This window comes from Neodiprion virginianus, chromosome 4, assembly GCF_021901495.1.
Source record: "Neodiprion virginianus isolate iyNeoVirg1 chromosome 4, iyNeoVirg1.1, whole genome shotgun sequence".
In the NCBI taxonomy this organism is placed as follows: domain Eukaryota; kingdom Metazoa; phylum Arthropoda; class Insecta; order Hymenoptera; family Diprionidae; genus Neodiprion; species Neodiprion virginianus.
The window spans coordinates 23757271-23781252 of NC_060880.1; the positions used below are offsets into that span (position 1 = coordinate 23757271).

The 23982-nt window shown below is 39.0% G+C and overlaps 1 protein-coding gene across 1 annotated transcript in view; it reads right to left on the reverse strand.

The window, feature by feature from the left end:
• Positions 1-23982, reverse strand: part of LOC124302372 (Down syndrome cell adhesion molecule-like protein Dscam2) — a 192071-nt gene that overhangs the window by 11857 nt on the left and 156232 nt on the right. Inside the window, exons 7-11 of the mRNA XM_046758499.1 lie at positions 4646-4792; positions 3694-3834; positions 3127-3317; positions 2232-2472; positions 32-185 (exon numbers count right to left, since the gene is read on the reverse strand). Of these exons, the coding sequence (XP_046614455.1) occupies positions 32-185; positions 2232-2472; positions 3127-3317; positions 3694-3834; positions 4646-4792 (874 nt within the window). The remainder of the gene's footprint in view (positions 1-31; positions 186-2231; positions 2473-3126; positions 3318-3693; positions 3835-4645; positions 4793-23982) is intronic.

Here is a 23982-nt window from a genome sequence, read left to right on the forward strand (position 1 = left end):
TGTGCCATGTGAAAATTGCAGTTTGAGTCACCTGTGGCCTGCCACTATATCGCCCAACGGCTGACCGTCTAGCAGCCAGGTGAACGATGGTGGCGGAGAACCGGTTGCCGAGCAACGGAGAGACACGGGACGTCCAGCGGTCAGAGCTTGCTCGATGAACGTGTACTGGAGTTCAGGCACAGTATCTGTGATGAGTTGAACGATTTAGGTACAAATAATGGCTATGATAAAAGATTGGAAGTCGTTAATCAACGTCGCCGCTGTATGAATAGGGTGAGGAGGTTCCATCCGAGCGACCTTTCTCGTGCAGGGATTGGGTGTGAAACATCGGGAACCGGACCGGTTCTACACGGATCAATCCTACAAATAAACAGTTGTGCAAGTTCGTTCCTGAAAGCGGCGGTCCCATATGTTCGTTTCTCCAGATAAGTTTCGAAGAAGGAGGATCGATGATATAGAAACCAGTTCTACATGGCATTTATTCTACAGAATATGTTCCGCAGACTCGTTGTATACGGAAATATTTTTTTACAGAACATTTTTCTACAGCAAAGAACTCGAGATTCACATCAGAACTGAACCTGCATGAATTATTCTGTATGAGAATTCTTCCACGGAATATTTTTCTATAGAAATTATTCTGCAAAATAGTTTTTTAGTCTCACACACCCAACACAATCCCCATCCGATGCAACACACATTCAACACACACACACACATAAATTCAACTAAATAATTTACATTAAATAGATTAAATTAAATTAAATCAAAATGTACGAAATTGACGATCAAATGTATGATTTTTACGGTTCGATAACTGTTCTGAATGTGCGTTCTGTCAAACACAATCTGTAGAAAAGTATTTCTGTAAAAAAGATTCTGCATAACATATTCTATAGAACATTTGCCCTGTAGAACTGATTTCTGTAGAATCGATTCTCCTCCTTCGAAACAAATCTCGAGAAACGAACTTGTAGGACCGCCGCATGTAGGAACAAACTTATAGAACAGTTTGATTGTAGGACTGATCCGTGTAGAATCGATACCATCTCAAAAATCGTTCTTCATCGTGTGACGCAGTATTAATTAGGGATCGAAAAATGACCAGCTATAATGCGGTCTGGGAATTCTCCATAGCCGTACAGCTAGCACATTGATTACCTCTCTGATTAGTTACCACTTAGGAAAATTGGGAATCGTGAATCTAGCTCGTTGCTTGTGTGTTCGATTCACCTCGCGTTTTAGTGCGGGGTCGAATTTCTATAACAAATTAGATGGCTAGCAGGAAGAGAGTAGCACGCGCGTCTGAGGTAAAGAAGTGCCGGTGTAGTTAGCTGAGAAGCTATTGGAAAATTGGCCATTTTAATCCATTAGGCAACACGGCCATTATATGCGATGTCTCAACGGGGAGGAGAGACTTTATCAACGAAAAGCGTTTTGGGATATGGCACGAAATCCTTCTCTCCATTTTTTTTTCCTACATTCATGCGTTTCTTTTTTAAAATTTTATGGACGTGAACAATATTGTGGCTAATTCTCGCAGGGGTAGTGAGATGTAATTTCTTAACTTCCGGTGCCTGGTGCTAGTGCTACTTTGATTCTCATCCATGCCTGGAAACAAACCCTTCGGCTTTGTCTAAGCTGGATGAAGAACGTGCAAAGCTCACTGCTAAGTACGCTATTAAATTCACTCAAGAAGCACGTAATATAATAAATGTAAGCGGCTTCTTCATCCTCTTCTTCTTCTTTTTCATCTACTTCTTTCAAGGATGGGAAAAGTGAGCCAATATTTTACTACCGAATTCACTCCACGCAAAACTTTGCAGTTGTATTCTCCCCTACAACTTGGGAAAGATAGCTCTGGGGTTACCGAAGGGTAATCAATTACAACCCCTCTACGTGAGAAAAATTTTTGATGCGATTTAATTTTAAGCGAAGCTAATCCTCCGATGGTGCTATCTCTTGACGGTATTTTATCCTGTGCTGCCATACTCTTGCATAGTTTACAGAATTCAGCGCAGGTAAATTACTAACAATCTTCCGTATCATATATTTCTGGATAGACTCCTTGCAGACGGTGACATTACACATTCCCTGGTCGAAAAATTTTTCTCAGTATTTTTAAAGATTTTTTATCTTATGCAATAAAGGCTGCAAAAAATTTTAGCAAAAATTTATCAAGTATTGGAACAAGAAAATGTTTACAGAGAATTTCGATTCCACACACTTACCACCCAGCTGAACCTCCGCAGTAGCTTGAGCGTTCTCCTTGTCGCTTCTCACCAAACATTGATACATGCCCCTGTCTCTGCGACCCACAAAACTGACCACCAAGACCAAAGGTGTTTGCAAATTAATCCTTGAATCTTGTCCAGTAAGCACAGCCACTCCATCGTGGAGCCATTCGACACTCTCCACCGGGTAACCCTCTACCGTGCAATTCATCGTGGCGATGGCCCCAGAATGCACCGTCTGCATGGGCATGCGGAAATTGGATTTTACAATACACTTGTGCTGATAGCGAGATGAATCTTATACATATAAGGGAAAATCCATCAACCTTTGGCCTGCATTTTGGGGCGAAAATTTCGATTTGCCCACAATTTGAATACGTTTTAGTGTGCTCTGAGATATGAAAATCCTCCAATTTTCAGGCCTTCGAGTCTTACCGTCTACGAGAAACACGTTGCTTCGTTTTACCACGTTTTCAAACTGAAACTTGTTTTCGAATTTGTATCACTTCCTGTCACCGGAAAAAAAATTTGGTATGTGTTTTTTTAGGCAAAGTAGTCTGATCTGTCCGAATATGAAATTCACCTTAAGGTGGATCTTTCCTAAACTTTTACCTTGAATAATCTGGCCAAAAATTAGTGAACCGGTCGATAAACGTCTTGTTTTAATGTTTTCAGCAATTTTGAAGCTGTCATCTACACTTACAGAGGCATTTTTTACCTGCTATTTTCATTACGTGACATAATTGCTCAAATGATAACGAAGGCAATACTGTACAATAGCTACCGAAGACAGTGTGAAATGTCCCAAAGCTCGATTATTATGGTCCTACGGAAACCGGCGGCCGGGTTCTTAGCTGGAACAAAATTATAATCCTGGATTGCGGAAGCTTACCTGAATTTGAGGGTGAATCCTGGCGTTAAGCTTTGAAGTGACGGCCAAGTGGGTTTCCGCCCTTTGTTCCCCAAACTGGTTACTCGCTCGGCAAACGTATCTCCCAGCATCTTGGGCATCCACGCGACGTATCTGCATCAGATCTCCCCAGAGCTGAATTCGACTCGACGATTCAACCGGAATTAGGTGACCTGTATATCAATATCAAATCATCGGAATCACGCTGATTTTATCCTTCGGATTTAACTCGTCGCTGACGAAATTCGAACGGGAAATTTCTAACAATAATTCTGCACAATACCTTTACAGAAGTTTGGAAATTACGACTCTGCGGAAACAACCGCCAAGATATTCAACGGAATTCTTTATGAATTCACATTAATTTTTTCAAAAGGATCTAAATTTTCCATGCATTTAATTGTGAGGATTTTCCTGGTTCGTTTTCGAACTCTTCCGTAATTTATTACTTGTTTGAAAATTTCAACGAATGAAGAATACAGGTGACTCGAGTATTTTTAATGAAATGCAGTTGAGTCACCTGTGGCCTGCCACTATATTTGTACTGACCATCGACATCCCTGTACCACGTAAATACCGGAGGTGGACTTCCCTGAGCGGAGCATGTGATGTGAGTGTTGGATCCTTTCTCAGCAGAAATAACCATCTGCGAACGTTGGGTGAGCGTGGGACGCATCGATCCACTTTGTTCTGCGAAAACGGATAACTTATTAAAAATTAATGACGATCTCTCGGTCATGCGCAATGCCGAAATACATCCATTAAATCAGTAATTTACAGTTTTAACGATCGTTTTGAACTCATTGTTAGAATTATTAAGCTGTAAAGCGATGTATGAAGGCGTGCGATGATGCGACCCAAGGTGCTGTGTGAACTCTTGAGAAACATCGCATATAAGCGTGAAAGATGAGCCATTTAGAAACTCTGACAGGAAGACAGCCATATTGGATTCTTCGCTCACCCGTCAACGTCGTTATATACCAATCTTTCTTCGCTTCGTCCTGCGCATCCTTGTCACTTTCACTTACTTAACCATTTATTTCTTATTACTATATTATATAAGGTATAATATTTTATACAATTTCTGTCCTCTGATTAGCCTTATTCCTAGCCCTGACAAGCTGGCGCCCAACTATCGATTCTTATCAATAACTCTGCAGTATCGTTAGCATTGTTTCTACGTTATTACTCATCACTCGGATCCATTTTACGATCAGATAATTTTTTAAGCTTATTATCAGATTCACATCGAATGATTTTCCATTTCTTTTCATTTATATTGCAAGTTTCATCAAAACATTTACACGAATTTATAATTCAAAGAATGGTAAAGATGATATGCAGTTGCGTAATCGAGTTTCAAGCGCAATACCTGCAAGTTACTTATACTCGGATGAATTTGTCTTTCGAATTGTGAGATGTCGTTATTCAAGTAGACTGCCGTCAATGCGAGAAATTATGACAGAATACGGATGCTTACAATCGAGAATGCTTGACGTACCTGTTACCGTCAGAGTGGCGGGATCGCTTCGCCGACGTTCACCAGTCAAAGAGTGAAGTGTAAGGCATGAATAAGTTGCTCTACCGTCTTCCGCCCTTGCAGCTCGGATATGTAGCTCGCCTTGTGACGTCACGACGAATCTTCCGCCTTGAATGAGAGAATATTGACACTCAGGTAAATGCTAATGTTTTCGCATCGTTGCGGGGAGCCAAATTTATTGCCAGAAGAGTTTCGATTCGATCGATGGAAGAGAAGACTGAGCGGAATTTTTAGTTGCGCTTACTACAGTTCTTTACTCTTTTAATTTTTTACCATAAAAGAAAAAATATATACAGCTCTGGATACAAAATAAAAATTGTCTTATAACTGCTAACCAAAAAATTTAATATACAATCACTTTCACCATATCTTCTTGTAGCTATTGAGATAATTTGATATTGGTATAACCATGAATCGAGGTTAGGGTCGAAACGTTGGAATAATGAACGAAAAAAATTAACATTCGCAACAGTAATAACACTGTAAATAGTTACTTGTGTCATATTTTTTGGTAATTCCAACAATATTTAAATCGTTACTGCAACGATATCGATTTCAAAATAATAATTTTCTAGCAAGTATATCAAAGATTGAGAATTTTCTTCTTGCGGAGATCATCGCTCGAAAGAAACGACGTCCACCAACTCGCACGTCCCCCGTCTTCGGTATCGGAATCAATTTTCCAATCTACAATTTTCAATTTACTCCCGCCGAGCCACTGGCCGGTGCCAAAGCCGGAGGCGAGTTACGCTTCTCTTGATAAATTCTTATCACGCTTTTCTTCGCCAATGCTGCAGGGTCCAGTGGCACAAGAGGCACGTGTTCTGTACAGTATTATTGTTGATTCAATGTGCAGGGGTGTTTTATTCTCTCGGAGGAAAAAGGCGAGTATAAGGAAGGTCCAAATGCCGGAACGAGATACGCCTGGGACGGAATGTGTCAGTCAGAAATTTCTGACAGACGGTCTGCGGTCCGTGACAATATGAAAATTTCCGTATGTCCGTTTTCCTGGAGATAGAAAACGGTCATCAAAAGGCATATATTCAAAGACCGCAGCTCAGCTCTTGCCCATGTAAACGTAATAACATTTTGTTAATTGTGTTTGGGTCAACATATAATTTAGGGATATTGTGCCGGATATACAGCCTCGTTAAAACAATATCACAATTAGAGAATTTTTAAATAAAGACTGAGCAAGTGCAACTGATATTGATCAAGTTTAAATGGATCAAAACAATTTTTACCACAGATATACGAAGAAATGATCGAAAGGCAGACCATAACGTAAGCCATTTCAGATTATTAATCACTGGACTATTTCGATTGAAATTCGAAATTTTTATCTAGTTTTGAACGGAGGGAATAGTTTTCTGACAAAATTTATAGTTGACAAACTTAATTTGAATCTTTTCTTTTCGGTTGAGACAATTTTTTGTACACCTGATATTCGCTTCATAAATGAGAATAATATGAAGGTGAACATTTTTGGCACAAAAAAGAAATTTGCAAAGCATTATTTCAGTAAAATTTAAAGCTACAGATTACTGAAAGCATTTTAAAAACTATTCGAGGAGGAACTATCACAATTTTTTGGACCGTTGTTATCCTTGTTAAGGTTTGAAAGTTAATAATATTATACAGTCAGGCAGGTAACAAACGATTCCCGAGTTCACAAATTTCTGCAGCAAAATTGGATTTTTCTCATTTCGAAGCCGGTATATCATTAAATATGTACACTAAATTGTTAAGACGCGGATTGCCTGTTGTACATTGTTCTTTTATTCCCAATCCGCGAAAACAATTCTACAAGAAAATAAGGTTGTAGTAGAAACGGTGGGTAAATTCTTGACTAAGTAATAAAGGGATCACGAGATAACTGGAGAGTGAAAAAATTCAATCGGGATATTAATTAGCGGTGGAAAATGTACGCTGCTTAAAAACTTCAAATCAGAGTAGATAACTGAATCGGTTATTTGACGACTTTTACATTTTTCAGAATATTTTTTTTTACTCCAGGCTTAGTCTCTGCACACCGAAGAAAATGTAATGTAGATTTTACATCTCCTGTGGCGAATATATGGATATCACTTTTTTCGAGTGAAATCTACATAGTTTGCAGCAGATCTACCTAATAAGCGTATTGTAACTTTTATTGTCTGATTATTACATCTTGCCACAATTGATGTAGATAGATTCAATTCCAAAAAAGTTTTGTCCGTATATTCGAAACAGGAGACGTAAAATCTACAATATTTGTCTTTCCGTGCACATACGGTATCGATCGGCTGAGCTCTTAGCGAAATAATCTCAAAATTCCGAAGGTGGATATATCCGAGGAACCGACGCTACACTTTTATAAAGATGAATGGGACCCACAGTTCGAATGAAAAGTTAGGATCAGAGGGGAAACGATTAAAGAATGTCTCTACCCGTGTTATGTAAATAAGTAACTCCAACGATGGTGAACACGAATGAAATAACATCTCCACCGTGGGATCGAAATTAATCTGAGCAAGTTGGGATATTGATACTTTGAGAAAATATTTTACAATTAGAACGTGCAAAACTATTAAGGTTTAGTGTTTCTTGTCTGATGTTAATATGTGTGGGCGCCTTTTTCATGCTGACCTGACCCCTAAATATTGGTTAAAAAATATTTAAGAAATTGCACATTATAGTTCACCTTTCGCGTAAACAAACCTCAAACCTAGTTTACGGACGCTTAAGTAAATACCGAGAAATCAAATGATTCAATAAACAAGGAACACAACTAATGCGAAAAATGCTTAGGTAAAGATGCATGTGTTTATTCAAACAGTCTCAGAAAAGGTAAACGGAGAAATCCGAAAAATAAAGAAAGTGGAGAAAGAGTTATTACATTTGTTCTACCGGAAAGGTGGTATTGATAAATGTGATACCTTGGGTCAAACGTCAACGTTATATTTACGAAGCGCTTTGAAGCGTTTGGTATTTACTCCAAGCGCGTAAATTTAAATTACTTGTTCTTCGTTTCACGTAATATCGTTGTACAGTGTAATTTTAAAGTGCAATTGTAACAGTTGACGAACATCTGTTGTACCGTACTTAAATAAAACTATTTTCATCAACACCGAAGGTAACTTAAATAGATATTTATAAAATCTTCATCAGGTATCTTTGAACATCTCTATTTAGAAGAAAATAAGCCAAAAACCGTTAGAATAGGTACAGAAGTACCAAAGTTTTTATTATTTAGCAAATTTCAATTGCAAAAACTTTTCTCAAATTATTGACATCGTGGCTTCGGATTTTATACGAGTCGTTACACTATTTACGCATGGTAAAGATGTTGTTACAATAATGTTGCTGGTGATTTCCCGAATATTTTTCCTGACTATTTTCAGTTTTACATTCGGACCGTGGATCCTGCTCATCCTTAAGGTCTTTCTTTCACATCCGACTGAACGACGGTGCGGCAAGTCCCAAGACAGACGTAGGGTATGAGACAACGATGCGTTGTCGACAGGAAAACAACACGCGCGTTGAAGGTATACGTCTAAGGGCTGTTATGAGGCATTAGGCGGAAGAGAAATACGATGAAATAAAGCAGTCGCCTCGAGGAGGCGAATGGGAGTGAGAGAAAAGGAGAAGAAGAAAATGGGAAAGGCGGAAGGACGAAGGGACGGACATTGAAAGGACGGAGGGTTTTCGGGCTCTTTCCATTGACTGTTACGCGTCCGATTGCCCCTGGCAAAATCCCTTAAAATTCGACGATGTCTGTGCGTCCCCAATCGACTCGACCAGCTTTGTGTGTTCAGCCATAATATTCGAAATCGTTGAATCGAAAGCTAAACAATTTATTTTCTTTCGCGTCATTCTTTTCTTTATTGTTTTTTGATCCTTCTAGCTCTCCTTAGGCATTCTCAGCAAAAAGCTCACCTTGGTGTGAATTACTCATTTATTTAGAAGCTTCAATCTGTTGAGGATTGGTATGTATCTGTATTGCATAGAATCAAAATGTGTATATTCAATGAATTCTTTGCGATTTTTTCTCTACCAACATCGATACAGAATGTTCACCATTTTTGGTCATTTTAAATTTGTCAAGCTTCTCTGTACTGGTAATTTCTTACAAGATTACGATCTGCGTTGAATAAAGAAAAACATTCCTCTGCTCAAAGCTCTGCAATTTCGGTTGCGAATCTTTTTCTTTCTCGAGAAGAAGCGAACAAGCCTTTCACCGTTTTTAGGCAAGCCCAGTTCCTGAGTTGTTTTTGCTACCTTACCGATAAGATGTAGGAAAATTCTTCAATTTTGTTGTGATTTGTCCTGAGCCGAATTCGATTTTCTTCTTCGTTTAATCCTCTTTCATGAAGTTGATTTCTGTCACATTGATATTTCCGTCGATATCGAAGAACAAACAGAGGTTTCGATTGAATGGCATATCGTTTAGCAAAATTGTGAACAGAGCACTGATTTCAAGTGAAATCGCCACCGTGCATTGGTCGTAGAATTCCCATTAAATCAGTTAATCAGGGTATTCGGATATACGATGCAACGCGTCATCCGGATAACTCGCGGTTCGGTGAATGGCTCAGTATCGATGTTTGAAAGGTCACGCAATTGATCGGGAATATGTTCAATTATCACCGTCTGTGCCTGAAAAACAATTATTTCGAATGTCGGTTAGATTGTCGATGTTCTCGGTATTGAAAAGGGTCCGCCACGATCAACACGGCTAGTTCGATACATACATATTTATAAATACAACCAAAAATAGGTCTTTCAGTTGCGCCAGTTTCACAAGTGTCAATTATTCAGGGACCCCCGTTTGCAAACGTTATTTATAGCTTGGGCTCGAATCGATAATTCACGACTGCTGAACTTTGGCCCCACAGGATTCCGTCTCTGCAAGACCGACTTTTCTCCGTGCCATTCTGAAATGTGACGGATGAAATTCAACGATGTGCATTAACATCATGCTTTCATTCCTAGATGTGTGAATAATGGACTGTTTCAGATTAGAGCGTGTTTTTATCCTTTTTGCTGAAACGAGAATTAAGCACCGGTTTTTACCGTAGAGAAAATCCTCCCACACCTTGAAATATATTCAACTTAAAAGAAGATACGTAACAGAATATTGCGGTTTCATATCAGAACTTTCTGTACGTTTCAAATGTCCAACTCTCAAACTACACTCCATGATTATTTTGGAATATTCTTTGAAGAAACTAGAATGATTACGTTTCTTCTTGAATTTAATTTACTTGGGAAAGAGTCACATGGTGTAATAGACGCTTATAATACTTCAGCTGAGAATTATTATAAAATTATACACTCCGTAAGAATTTTGAGCTTGATAAAAACTAACGCTTGGATCTTCCGCCAGCAAAAAAAAAGTGAATGCCATAATCCGAAGTGGTTTAGTGAATAATTCTGTATATCATCGATCATACCTCGAACTATTGACACCAAATAATTCTTCCACTATTTCGATATTCGCATCGTAACCTTACTTTTGCAAATAAAATTTGTTTCTTTCTTTAATTTTGCAGCCCTTTTCGATTACAACGTTTTCAGAATTTTCGCAACGCGATGAGTTAATTACTTTTCACTTTTTTATATCATAATGAATTGAGTTTATTAACTTTATATATAAATATATTTAACTCACAGTAGAACAGTTGGCGCAATTTCGATATCAGCGACGAGTTTTTAAAACCTTTCGCTTATAATGAAATGAGTTTATAAGTTGTTTATTACATTGAGGGTACAGGGATCAGGTTCTGAACCCGGATGGTTTGTAAAAAAGAAACGTCCAACTTTGTGGATCAAGTGGTACCAGTAGGATCGTCATTCAATTTTTTCACCAAGTATTGTGATGGACATCTAGTTCAATTACAGGCGAAGAGTGTGTGAAATATACATATACATATACACATGTAATGCTTTAATGAGGGGTTTTTCTAATTTATTTTTCTTCGCAGATTTACCCCACAGATTTCACACCACGCTCTACTGCATTTAATGAATCACACTCCGCAGTTAGATCACAAATTAAGTGCAGAAAAAATTCTTTTTTTCTTTCTGCGATCCGTCAAATTTATTTGCCAACACTTTCAAGTACCTCGGTGAAATAAATGTTTTACCCAGTTACTACAAATACATGTAAAATACATGTCTTCAATTTTCGAACATCGATTTATTAAAGAAAAACAGGGGTGTTGGATCAAACCATATGTGAACGTATGATAATTAGAATTTGGATTTAAACTTAAAATTTGCAATTATATAGGTACATTTATCGATTTAGCGAGAGTACGTGCGGGATCTCAGTGTTTTTTTTTTCACAGTGGAACAAATTTACTGAAAGCATGATAATTCAGGTGAATTTCAGCTTTATTCAGGAAAGAAAAAATCAATTTGTTATTTCGCTCACAGTATAGAGGGAACAAAAATATCGCTGGTGGTTTACATTGGCAAGGTTTTCTCTATTTCACCGTGTGCAAAGTGGGTGGTGCACAGGACTATTTCCGGAAATCCTTACGCAGCCGTGGCTGTGGGTTAATTTAACCAAAAAATCAACCAAAAAAGATAGCGCAATCAAAACTAAAACTGAAAAAGAAGGAAAATGAAAAATAACGCGGTTGGATTGCAACGTACGCCTTGATTGAAAGCCAAAACTAGCGTGGGTCCTTCGTTAAGACCGACGTCGGCACTTTATTTAATTGCGTGACGCCGCCGAGCGCTCGAGGGATTGGGCAACGTCTTCTTTCCTTCCACCTGGAAAACTTGCGGTAACATGAAATTGGAAACGTAATTAATGAAGTGACAACCGTCTTCGACTGCGGCAGCTGGCGTTGGAAAAATATAACGCGAAGTGGAGAGAAAAAGGACGAGAAAAGTAAAGGAAAAGAAATACAAATTAACGAGGTGAAAAATGTCTGCGTATATTTCAGAAGCGATAATCGCTGCTCGGTTCCTTTTTACGTAACTATAAGTCATTTTAAAAAATCTGAAATTGTTATAAAAGTGACATAACTTTTCTTACAAGTTCTGTGATAGAATAAGACGCGTATTTCGGTACCAGGCACTAATATATTAAAAATTGGATTCTGGATGCATAGCAAATACGCCAAAAATCAGTTTTTGATACTTTCATATCTCTGATTCTACTCGTGTTGAAGACTTTAACTTTGGCTAGTTTGAAAGTGCCTGAAGCATATTTTTTACCTAATTTGTATCATGGTCAGCAGGGATAAGAAACATTCGTCATAAACAATAATATTTCTAAAAAATCATTTCTTCGTCAAGTTTCACCTCGTAACTTTACAATTTTGGAAGAAAATGGTCAATAAATATCCTAATGTTTTTTTCAAATAAATTTCGAAGTATGTGGTCACCTTAAAAATCGTGTTAAAACAATGCTATTGTTTACGAGGAATGAAATTCTTACTACATCAGATCGCGTACGATTCAAGTACTTTAAAACTAATCGAATTTCAAATCTTTACCATAACCACAAGAATCAAAGATATAAAAGTTTGAAGAAGGGTTGACTTTTCCCACAGTTAAAACTTACGTCAGTTTCAAATTGTCTTAAGGCTAAATACCGAACGCATTGTATCTTTAAGTTTTCCTGCACAGACCCTGGAAAAACTCGACAATCAAATCGGAGGTATCGAGTTAAATTTTTCACCTACAACGCCCAGCTTAACATAAAATGACTCGCGTAACGTGCAGGATATTATAACTGAAAAAACAAATTAATTTCAATCAAGGAGCGTATTTCGACTTCCGGTCGACAAATATCAACAGTTTGACGAATCGGTTGATCTGAGACAGCCATTACAGCCGGCCCGATTTACTCGAGCTCCACATTCGGCCGATTGGCATTCGTCTGCACTCTTCGCATTAAATTTGCAGAGTAAAGCTCTCGCAGTTTCTTTTCCATTCCTCCGCGTCTATATAACAGAACGTGACGCTTACTGTTCGGATCGCCTCGCCGAAAGGAATGCCGGAGGCGTTGTTGGGCCAACGCGAAAGTAGAAATTGAAAAGTTACAAGATGTCCCTGGGGTCAGAATGCGGCTGATCTGGAAATTCTCTGGGCGTTACATCCAGGGTCCTGTATTTTCTACACCTGCAGGCTCATCTCAAGACAACTCTGTTTCCAACTGAATAATTAGTTTGCGTCAAGACGTCAAAAAACTATTCAGTCATTCAAACGACGCGGACTTAGTAAACTTGATTTTAGATTTCGGATATATTTAATGTTATGTCCGTTGACGGGCGTGCGTTAAAAGGTTAAATCAACAGATATCAGCTCATTTAAGCACAGCTACAAAATTTTTATGGATTTTCGAGGTCTGGGAAATGTAAGGCTTCTGCGTTGTTTCGTTAAAACAATGCAAAATGTGGGAACCAATTGTCGCTGAGGGTTCTGAGAATTCTCGTGATATGAGTATTTTAAGAAAGTTCAACAATTTCCGGGAACTGATATTCGCGATCAACAAAATTACTCAATTTTTTTTAAAACGTTGTAATATGTTTCAATTTCAAATCCCTATAATCGTATGTATTGATCTAGTTTTTAATTGGAATGTACATTTCAGTAATGCAAAAATCGATGTCATAATTATGCGTATTTCTTAATCTAGTGACAGTTAGATTAGAATCTGATTTTCATTGTTTTAACTCGGTTGATTCATTGTCTTTATCTGAATACCGAAATTTCGAAGCATTCCTTGGAAAAACGTTTTTACGAGGCAGTGCATGAGTGATATAATCGATTACGACCGTTATGTATCGTTCAATTCTAAAGAGTCCACATTACTTATTCTTTCATCATTACGAAGTATTTTCTGCCTCTTGGATTCGTTTGCAGACAAGAATCAAGAAACTCATCTGAATTTTAAATTATTTCCCTTCAATATTCTTCCTCCTATTTCTTCTCCTTATAATTCACAAGCAGAAAATGATTAGGTATCGATGGAATTTAATGTCAAACTTATAGCCAGCCGGGATGAGAACGTCAAGACAAAAATACGATTTGATGTATTAGATTAAACGAATCGCTCCAGCGGCAACTTGAATTCATTTTACTCGGGGATCTCCGGAAATAGGTTTGCTCATGATATCCCCTAAGCTACTCTGCGGGGTGTCAGTCTTCCCTGTCTTGAATAACCACGCAGAAGCTGTGAATGCGTCTTATTGACGGATACTCAGGGATTCCGTTTCACCTGGCACAATGGAGCGTAATTTGATCATTAGTTCACACGTGTTCTGTTAACTCGCAAACAATATTGGTGAAAAGAAACAGCCGACAGGCTTTGTGTAGATGAAATTCCACCATTAGGGCCGGAAATGAAACCGTGACAAATGCGTGTTCAAATGAATATTACGTGGATCGATATGTTTTATTTCTATTCTGCTAACACGGATGCTAAGATTTTTTCAAGAAACAATTAAACAAAATAGACACCCCCTTTTTCTACATGCTGTATTTAGTTTCGAGTGCAAATGATCGGAAACTAGCAGCGTAAGATCTGATTGTGAGTATAAATATTTGCAGCAGAGATTAGACGGTACATAAATTGCACAACTGGGACTAGCATTACGTGATAAATTTTCACGCACCGATCACTAGTTGGGTTGTATAAATTCTGGTAGGTACAATTAGAGGCTTTAAAATTCAACCGATGATAGATTCCATTACATACCTATTTGATAATTTCTATCGCGACAATTTATCATGTTGTACGTATATACCGACTCGTTTTGCCTGTGCCAAGTATATATTATCTTCACCTGACGCTAGAATACGAATAATAATGATCACGATAACTCGGAACAAGGCAGGAACTAGATACAATACGTGACTTGAAACATCGCGTCCCTCATTTGTCAAATACCAACTCACCCTGGATCCCGATCTTTCCGAGGTGTGATATTGATAATGAAATTTAACACCTTAGTCGAGTCTTTTTTTTGGCAACAGGGGGTGAAATGAATCCCCCTGTCCCTGCGCGGTTAAGCCTTTTAATTTTTTCCAGTATATTCATCACTCGGCATCCTAGTTAGAAGGCCTTTGTTTTTACCTCACCGGGGGCGTGATTTCATTCGGATCGTGCTTTATCCAGCGAGTAGCAGCGTCCATGCCGCGAAAGCCCGTCGTTCATATTCATAAGGCAGCCCAGTTCCAACATCCACTGCAAGCAGCATCAGCAGAGGCATCAGCGCTGCGGTGTATCGCAATATACCGACTACCGACCAACCGACCAGCCTTGGACTCGCAATAAGAGCCAATGTAATTATGTACTCGGTTAGGAAATAAACATATCATACCCAGCCCGAGTCCGTGCCGTGGGGCAATTTAATCGAGGAAGTCGTATAGCTAACAGCATTGGAAATCAAAGTGTAAATCAAAAGGACTTGTGGGACTGAAATATTCTTTGGAATAACGAGGAATTAATCGAAATAACTGATATCGCTGGAAATCATTCCAAGTTACTTGAATTCGTTTTACAAAATTTGAACTCGCGTTCTTGGAGTAAACGCCGAATGGTTTCAATTCGTTAAGGTTCTATTGACTAGTATCTTATCACGTCCCAGATAGTACACTTGTCCAGATTTCGACTATCATTGGACTAATTAAATCCGGCATAATGTTGACAGATAAAAAATTTGACTTGGAGTTGGCCGGAAGTCAGCAAAACGATGACTTTGTACTCCTGAGATGTGGGAGTCTAGACTGTCAATACGCGAAAAGTCAAATCGGTGCTAACCACGTTTCAACGAATATCGTCAAATAAGGTCGAGACAATTCCAAGACAAGAACTTAAATATCGTATAGAACTCTCCATAGCAACCGTACCCAGTACTCTAAAAAAAAATCTTACGATTATCCAAATTTGAAATCTTTTCTTGACTATTTAATTCTACCGGAAATAAGTCAAGTGTGTTAACGTCCAGTACCAGTACGTTACTCAGGGGCTTTCTTTGATTTCCAGTGAACTAAATGACTTACATTGGTTTCCACTAACTTTATTCATCAGAAATGAGGAGTAAAAGGTTGAAAATCGCTGAAAATCCAAAAGTCTTTTCGCAATTCCTCTTCCTCTTTCATTGGTTATCGGGACCCGATCCCGAATCCTGCGCGCGACAAAGTGTGACGTGGGGTAACCGGAAGGCCCCGCACACTGCATGTATAACTTGTGCTGTTCAGGTAGACCAGGACCACACCCTCACGAATCCGGGGCGCGTGCAACCGAGCAGCATAAATATGTATGGGACATGAATGCTCAAGTGTAGTTGGGGGCAGGAGTCCGCGACAAGCCTTGGCGCCATCCCCCCGCAGGTTGTACTTGATTAATTACATCCTGCGAACGCAGATGTATTATACATATACAGACATACATAGGTTGGTGCACTCGTACACCGGCTAGCAGTATGCGGGGTGCAACCCTCACGGCTGCACGCGTGACACGCCGGAACGTGAGATGGGTCACGTTCACACCTGACGATCGCATCTCCTGCAGGCCGAGAGGAGTGCGGTGCGTAGTTGCATCCGGAACGCGGGATGATTGATAAATTATACCTGCCAACGACACCGATCTGCGTTGTACAGTCGTGATGTGTGTACTCTTACGATTACAATGTACTCCAGGCTCAGTCGCAGGACGCTTAATAACCTGTGCCAAAGACGTATTATGCGTACGTTATGATTATTATCTCGAGAACGATTAATCAGCTGCACCCAAGGGGTTAATCGCTACGCGGAATGGAGTACATGGGTTGCAATTGGAATTATCAAAAATTGATTGCAATGACTATAGAGATTACAGAAAGGTTACAAAATAGTAGAAACGATTACAGAGACTGCAGGAATTACAAAAAAAAAAATTACGAAAATTGAAAGGATTACTAGAAATTAGAGGGACTGTCGGAATATTAAAGAGATTACAAAGATTACCGGAGATTATAGCTAATATTGAAGGTTAAAAAAATTACAAAAGATTGCACAGAATATATTAGATTACAACAGTGATTCGCGCGGTTACGCGGACTTTAAATTCCTTTTGAATATAATGTATTCGTGCACGATGTCCTTGCCAAGTCACATTTTACGCGGATCGGTAGTTTAAAGAGGGACATGAGTTCGACCGGAGGATATTTATTGCCCTGATCTTCAAGCTAACATAATTCGATATCTGTAGAATTGCACTTTCTTCACTGCACAGGATTGAAAGAAATTATGTTTACGTCACGGTCAATTTGCGAGTCCCGAATTAGTGTAGGAATAAAACAGATTGCGGTTATTTGAAGTATAGCATAATTTGCATCGACACGCGTATAAGCTACATCAGTCGCATTATATACGCATTATATACTTAAGGGGGTATTCTAGTGTAGAAATTTGAAATAATCGATTTTTTTTTTTTTTATATTTTCAAAGCTTAACCTTTCAAGAATGTGTCCTTAAAAGGACAAGTCAAAATTTCAATTATTTTCAGAGATATAGCTATTTTAGTGACACGTCTTCAATACTGGCTCGGCTGGAACGAATTTTACTCGAAACTTTAAACGCGTTTTTCTCAAAACTACATTTTTCAAAACGGTTGACATGATTTCTCAAGTTCTATTAAACCGATTTACTTGAAATTTGGTGAGAATCTTCTCAATACATGTCTCTATCGCACGAACTATTATTATAACGAAATAATAATTTTTACTATTTTTAAAAAATTCAGAAACGTCCAAAAAAGTAAAAAAAAACGTATTATTTTTTCGGACAGCCGTAATTTGGCAAAAAAAAATTTTTTTTCGACTTTTTTTTAGTTAGTACGATAGCTGCATTTATGTAGATTAATAATCTTTTTTTTTTTTTTTTCTGATTTTGAAAATGCTTGCAATCGTGACAACATTGGCGCGCCATTTTTTTTGTACCCCCCACTTCAACAACTCATAGCACTTTCAATTTTTTATTTTTTGACTTGTTTTTTTTTTTTGTAATCGTGAAATAATAATAAACGCCTGATAAAAAAATGGATGGTAAAAATATTTTTTGTTTTTTGTTTATAGCACTTCAAAAAACACCTCAAATTCATGCCTCTACACTAGAATACCCCCTTAAGCTGTGAAAATTTCACATGCAGGCCTGTGAGAGGCTTCTGAAAAATTTCACCTTTCCATTTTTGAGACTGCGATTAATGTATCGTGTCAGACGCAGTGCGTGTCCCGAATCAACGCCTAGAGTTCGATCCTTGGGTATCTAAGTGTCAATATAATAGCCTCCGGTATCCGAACAACGCCAGTATAACAGCAAGATCAATGACGAATGATGATGTATCGGATGTTGAAAAAGGCTCGAAAAGATTCGTTATCGATACGCTGGGGAATCGAGGATAAGAGCAACAGTTACGATATCTAAAATGCGAAAAGAAACAAGAGGCATCGAAATTTCGTTTATATATTCCAACCTACGGGATTCGACCTGGCCAAATCCATACTCGATCCGAGAGGTCGTAACGTACGGATATACGACCCTGCATCCTGCACGTGTTGGCGCAGGGTACTGACTGTAAACAATGGGATAATATACTTGCTTGCGTGTAGGTAGACTGGTTCTGGTAGCCCATTTCCAACCCCCGTGCACACATTCTCAATGCACATGGTACGTTTGTGTGTACGTCACACGTGCATGGCCTACGTGCACTGGTCAGCCAATCAACACGTACAAATTTGAACACGCACGCAACAGTCTTAACTGGTTTATAGCTTTCCGAAAAGCATTCTCGCGTTACATTCGGTTCACTTTATTGATTTACTCAGAATCCGGTACGTGTTATGCTTTTCAGATGCAGAAACCATTTCGAATAACTTACTACCCAAGAAATATAATATAATCACTTTTATTAATTACGTTGGTTCTATTACCCTGAATAATATGTTTGTATACGCGGTTCGTTAAATAAGCAGGGCTGAATTTCTTTTCTGTTCAAGTGAAAGCAAAAGTAACAAGTTCGGCGGTTAAGGATGAATCAAAAGTTAGGAAATAAGAAAAAAAGTTTGAAAGATCTTCAGTAATTTAATTTCTTAAACTCTTGTATTTTTTATCCGATTTTAACGTTTAAGAATTCATTTTATCGGCTCACCAGATTTTCATTCACTTTGCAGACAACTGTTTGTGATATTTCAATCTTCGGGCAATCTCGGAAGATTTTTCTGACAAACAATACAAGCCCACGAACATCCGAATCGGATCAAAAACAGGAGAGTTTAATCATTTCGTACGTGTGGATAATAAACACTTTTATTCAATTGTTGATATCTCAGCTTTTATTTCTCGGGTTTACTTGAATCAATTTATATTTCGTGTGGTAAAGATGCTGTTTTATTGGTTTCAACTATCATTGGCGTAAGCAAGATATTTTGAAACACTTTTTCCGCTTTTCCCAACTTACTTCCTAATTCTAAAACAATGCCTTCACCCAAAGGATTCAGAATTTCCAACATTTACCGCATGCAGACGGAAGTTTCCGCGTGTTTTTATCGTATGGAATAGTGGTGCCGCATTTGAAGCTTATAGCAAGCGTAATTACTTTGTCAGTTGAGCACGTAACAGAGAAGTTTAATGTGCTGCAGGGCGTCAGTTCCGCGTCAAATTTGAAATCTCATAGCCTCACGCGTAACTGTCAGCGGTTGTGAACAATCCGGTGTCTAGGCGTTTCGAGGGTTCTTGCATTATCATATGTACATATGTCTCGAATCCGCGCCCTCGACTATACGTGGGTCTGCCCAGGTGTTACGTCAAGTATACACGTGTATACATAATTAATGCGGGTTATAAAACACTCAATTAGGGTCAGGTCCTTTCGACTCCGTTGTTCGAGTCTGTCGAAACTGCGATAGGTACTAGAGTATGTTCCCTCATTCAACGCCAACTGTTTAAGAGATGGATAGGTGGATAGATAGGATTTATAATGCCCGTGGCATTGTTGGACACGAATCAGAAACACAGTAAAGCAGTGATAAGAAATAAAAAGAAGTAAAATCTGTATGTGGAAGTATGAGGGTGAAGAGGGTGCGTACCTCCAGCGTTGGTGAAAATTTATATTTACATGATTGTATTTTACTGAAACATTTTTTATGTATCATGAAAGAATAAAATTTTGGATAAAAATAATTTTTCAACCTTCAAAATATCACGAAATACTTTTTTTTATTGAAACTCAAAAATTTGGTTGGAAGGACAATATGAAAAACACTACTTTATAGTAATCTTTTTGAAGTTTTGGAGTAATCGTGCCAACCGAGAAGCACAAATGTGGCCTAAAGAAGTCCGATACTGTAAGACTTATTTTTCTTTCTTTCTATTTATTAACCACAACTGCCACACATACGCACACACATTCATCTATTCGTATCATATAAAAAGTGATCATACCAATTTGTAGAATTTGACTTTGGAAATTTGTCATGGATTAACAATAAATACCACACATGCACACATACACACACATTCCATCCATTCGTATCATCTCAAAACAAATTATAAAGAAGTGGCGGTCGATTTTTATCAACTTTGACGAGACGTCACAAAATATGTTAAAAATTAAGCTATTTTTGTATTGGATTCGACTTATCGTATTAATCGTCGGTATGGTCAGTCCCTCGGTGGCTCTCTCCCCGGGACCGGAGGTTTCTGGTGATGACGGGATTCGACGATCGTCTCGTTTTGGGCTGCCAGTCCTCCAGGGCCTTGCGGGAGTATCTTCCTTCAACCGGTTGCGTTGACGTCCCGGGGTTAAGAGAGCGAGATCGGGTTAACTTCTCCACCACTGGATCTCGATTTTGAGTTTGGAGTGGGGCGCCGGCTTCCCCACTCCATTTCCAAAATGGGTGTCAACCGTGATCCCTCCCACAATGAGGGGATCACTGATACTTGTGCTTACAGCGGTTAGAAATAGGAGATCTTACAATTTCCCCCCTTTTCACGAGAGTGAGGGAGACCAACGATCGGGAAAAACTCGATGCATTCAAACTCCAAACATCACAATTCTTTTTAAATCGGCCATTGCCTTTCGTGGTTCTTTGATACATCCATACACACACTATCATACCATTCACTCAAATTCATTCGCAAGGACATTTTCCAACATATTGAAGAACAATATAATAAGCACAACATGGCGCATCAAATGTAGATTCATATAAAACATTCTCGACATATAAACATATTCGTACACAGAATCAGCAAATTTCAAAGGGTGATTCTTCTTTCTATCCCTTCAGAACACGCATCAGACAATCATCAGTCTTACTTAGATGCATACACAATATTTTCAACAATGGACACCAAGGCCCTTCTCGATAAACAATTTACCAAGGCAGAATAAGACATGTAACAAAGAAAATACATGAAGATTAATACATTTCATAACAAGCACATATATTCGCGAGTTTGATTTCCGTCACCGGAAACTATGAGGAACGTTCATGGTACTTTCGTAAATTCCATCGATTATAAGTCCCTACTTCGTCATAATTCCTGTTTGGATCAGCCAAAATGAAGGCGTTGTCGCCAATTTTACGGACTATTTTATAGGGACCCTCGTAGAGGTGGAAAAATTTTTTTGTTACTCTATCCAATGCGTTAGACAGATGTCGAACTCGGAGCAAAACAAGATCTCCGATGTCAAGTTTTATGACCGAAACTTGGCCCTGTTGTTTAAGTCTATTCTTAAACGACCGCGTCATATTCTCACGGGCGAGCGTAATTAGGTAATCGTGAGAGCGCCCTCGAGGTTCCGGAAAATTCAGGACTTTCAAAATCTTATCCTGAATCGATTTACCAAAATGCAATTCGTGAGGAGAAACTCCCGTACTTTGATGCACCGTTATATTAAGAATTTCCTCCATTTTCGGGATAACTTGAACCCACTTTGTGTGCCGGTCCGAGCACCAAGTGCGAAATAACCTGCCTAACTCCCTCATCACTCTCTCAGTGGGGTTAGACTGGGGATGACGTATCGAACTATATAAAGTTTGAATTCCTGCTTGTTCAAGTTCTCTCCGCCAAATTTCCGACGTAAATTGTGTCCCATGATCTGCTAAAATGCGTTTTGGAGTACCGAGACTTGGGACGAAGTCCTTGAGAATCTTGTTAACACAGGCTCTCGCAGTTGCCTTTCGGATGGGGTAAAGTCGGACATATTTGGAGAAAACGTCAAGAGCCACAAAAATATATTGTAAACCCCCTCGTCCAATTGGAAGGGGGCCATAAAGATCCACGCTAATCAAATCGAGCACACCCTTCGAGATTACGGGTTTATGCGCTCCTTCCATGGAAAAAGTTAGGTATTTTACACGCTGACAAATATCGCATTCAAGAACAAATTTCTTTACCTGAACGCCCATCTTTTTCCAGTAGTAAAATTGCTTTAGATATGATACCGTCTTAAAAACTCCAGGATGTCCTAATTTAACATGAATTTCTTCGATAAGGGGACGTTGCACCTCTTTGGGAATCACGACTTTCCATGACAACGAAGCCTTTTCACGATGAAAAAGAACCTGATTATGCATGAAAAAATCATTCGGAGGATTGGTTGAAGAACAATTCTCAATAATCTTTGCAAGGGCTTGGTCCTGGACCTGCCATTCGCCCATCTTCTTAAAGATACGAAGGAGGCTCGCATCGTAATCAAGCATGGCGACTGTAATTAACGATGGGAGCTCTTTGCTCTTCTCTGGCAATAGATTTTGAGACAGCGTTGCAACCATTAACCGCCGTTCATCATCCTCGTGAAAACGATTATCCGGGTTTCGGCTAAAAAAATCGGCAACTAAATTATCTGCGCCGCGACAATGAGAAACAGAAAAGGAGAACTGCTGAAGAAAGAGACACCACCGAGCTATGCGAGAATTACCGAAAGAAATTGAATTCAAGAAAGTTAAACATTTATGATCGGTGATTATTTCAAAATGCGTTCCTACGAGATAAACACGGAATTTTTTCACCGAATAGACGATGGCCAGGAGTTCCTTCTCTGTTGTAGTGTAGTTCACCTCGCATTTGGTTAAGCAACGCGAAACCACGCCCACAACGTTATGGTCTCCCGTCTCCGTCATTTGATAAAGAATACCGCTTATTCCTCGATCGCTCGCATCGGTCTGCACTCGATAAGGCGCATTAGGAATGATATGTTTCAAAGAAATACATTTTACGAAATCTTGTTTCAAATTCGCGAACGCTCTCGCGTGTACGGGAGTCCATTCCCAAACTGCATCCTTTCTCAACAGTTCCCTCAACGGGGCCAAGGATTCGCTATGGCGAGGATTAAATTGTCGATAATAGTTGCATACGCCTAAGAACTGTTGCAATTGACGCTTATCGTTCGGCTCCGAGAACTGAATAATAACTGACAAGCGCGATGGGTCAGGCACAACTCCACGCTCAGATAGCATAAACCCTAAGAAGGGAATCGACTCTTGAAAGAACAAACATTTTGATATTTTTAAGGTAAAATTGAATTGCAAGAGACGTCGAAAAATTTCTTCCAATACATAAATATGTTCCTCTGTATTTTTTGTTCCGATTAATATGTCATCTATATAGCACGAGATAAATTTGTCCAAATCCTTCCCTATGGCGAAACTTAATGACCTAATAAAGCCGCTACCCGCGGTCTTCAAGCCGAAAGGAATACGACGAAATTGGTACAAATTTGACTCAAATAAAAATGCAGTGTACGGGCGAGATTCTTTGCGCAAGGGTACTTGCCAATACCCGTGTGTTAAATCAATTTTCGAGAAATATTTGGCTCCATGAAACTTTTGGAGTAAATCTGACACAAGAGGTGGAGACTCTTGATCATCGTCAATGACTTGGTTCAAATGTCTCGCGTCTAGACACAATCTTACGGAGCCATTTTCTTTTCTTACTATTCTTAGCGGATTACAAAATTTACTAACGGTCCTTTCAATCACATTATTTTTCAACATTTGTTCGATTTCTTGAGCTACCGCAGGACGTAATTGATGAGGAATTGGATACGTGAAGCGAATTTTCGGGTTCTCGCAGTTCAATCGAATTTCATGCTCATACCCACGAGCACAACCCGGTTTGTCCGAAAATAATAAGCTATATCTCTGTAAAAGATTCGCGAGATTCCGCCTATCACTATCCCCTAGCGATAAAAGTTTACACGCGAATGAGAGGGGAGTGACAGAAGCATCGGGGATGTTCACGGGAACGACGCTGCGTTCGTACCTTTTTTCTGGATTATTTGCTTGGGCACTTTTAATCGTTAAAGA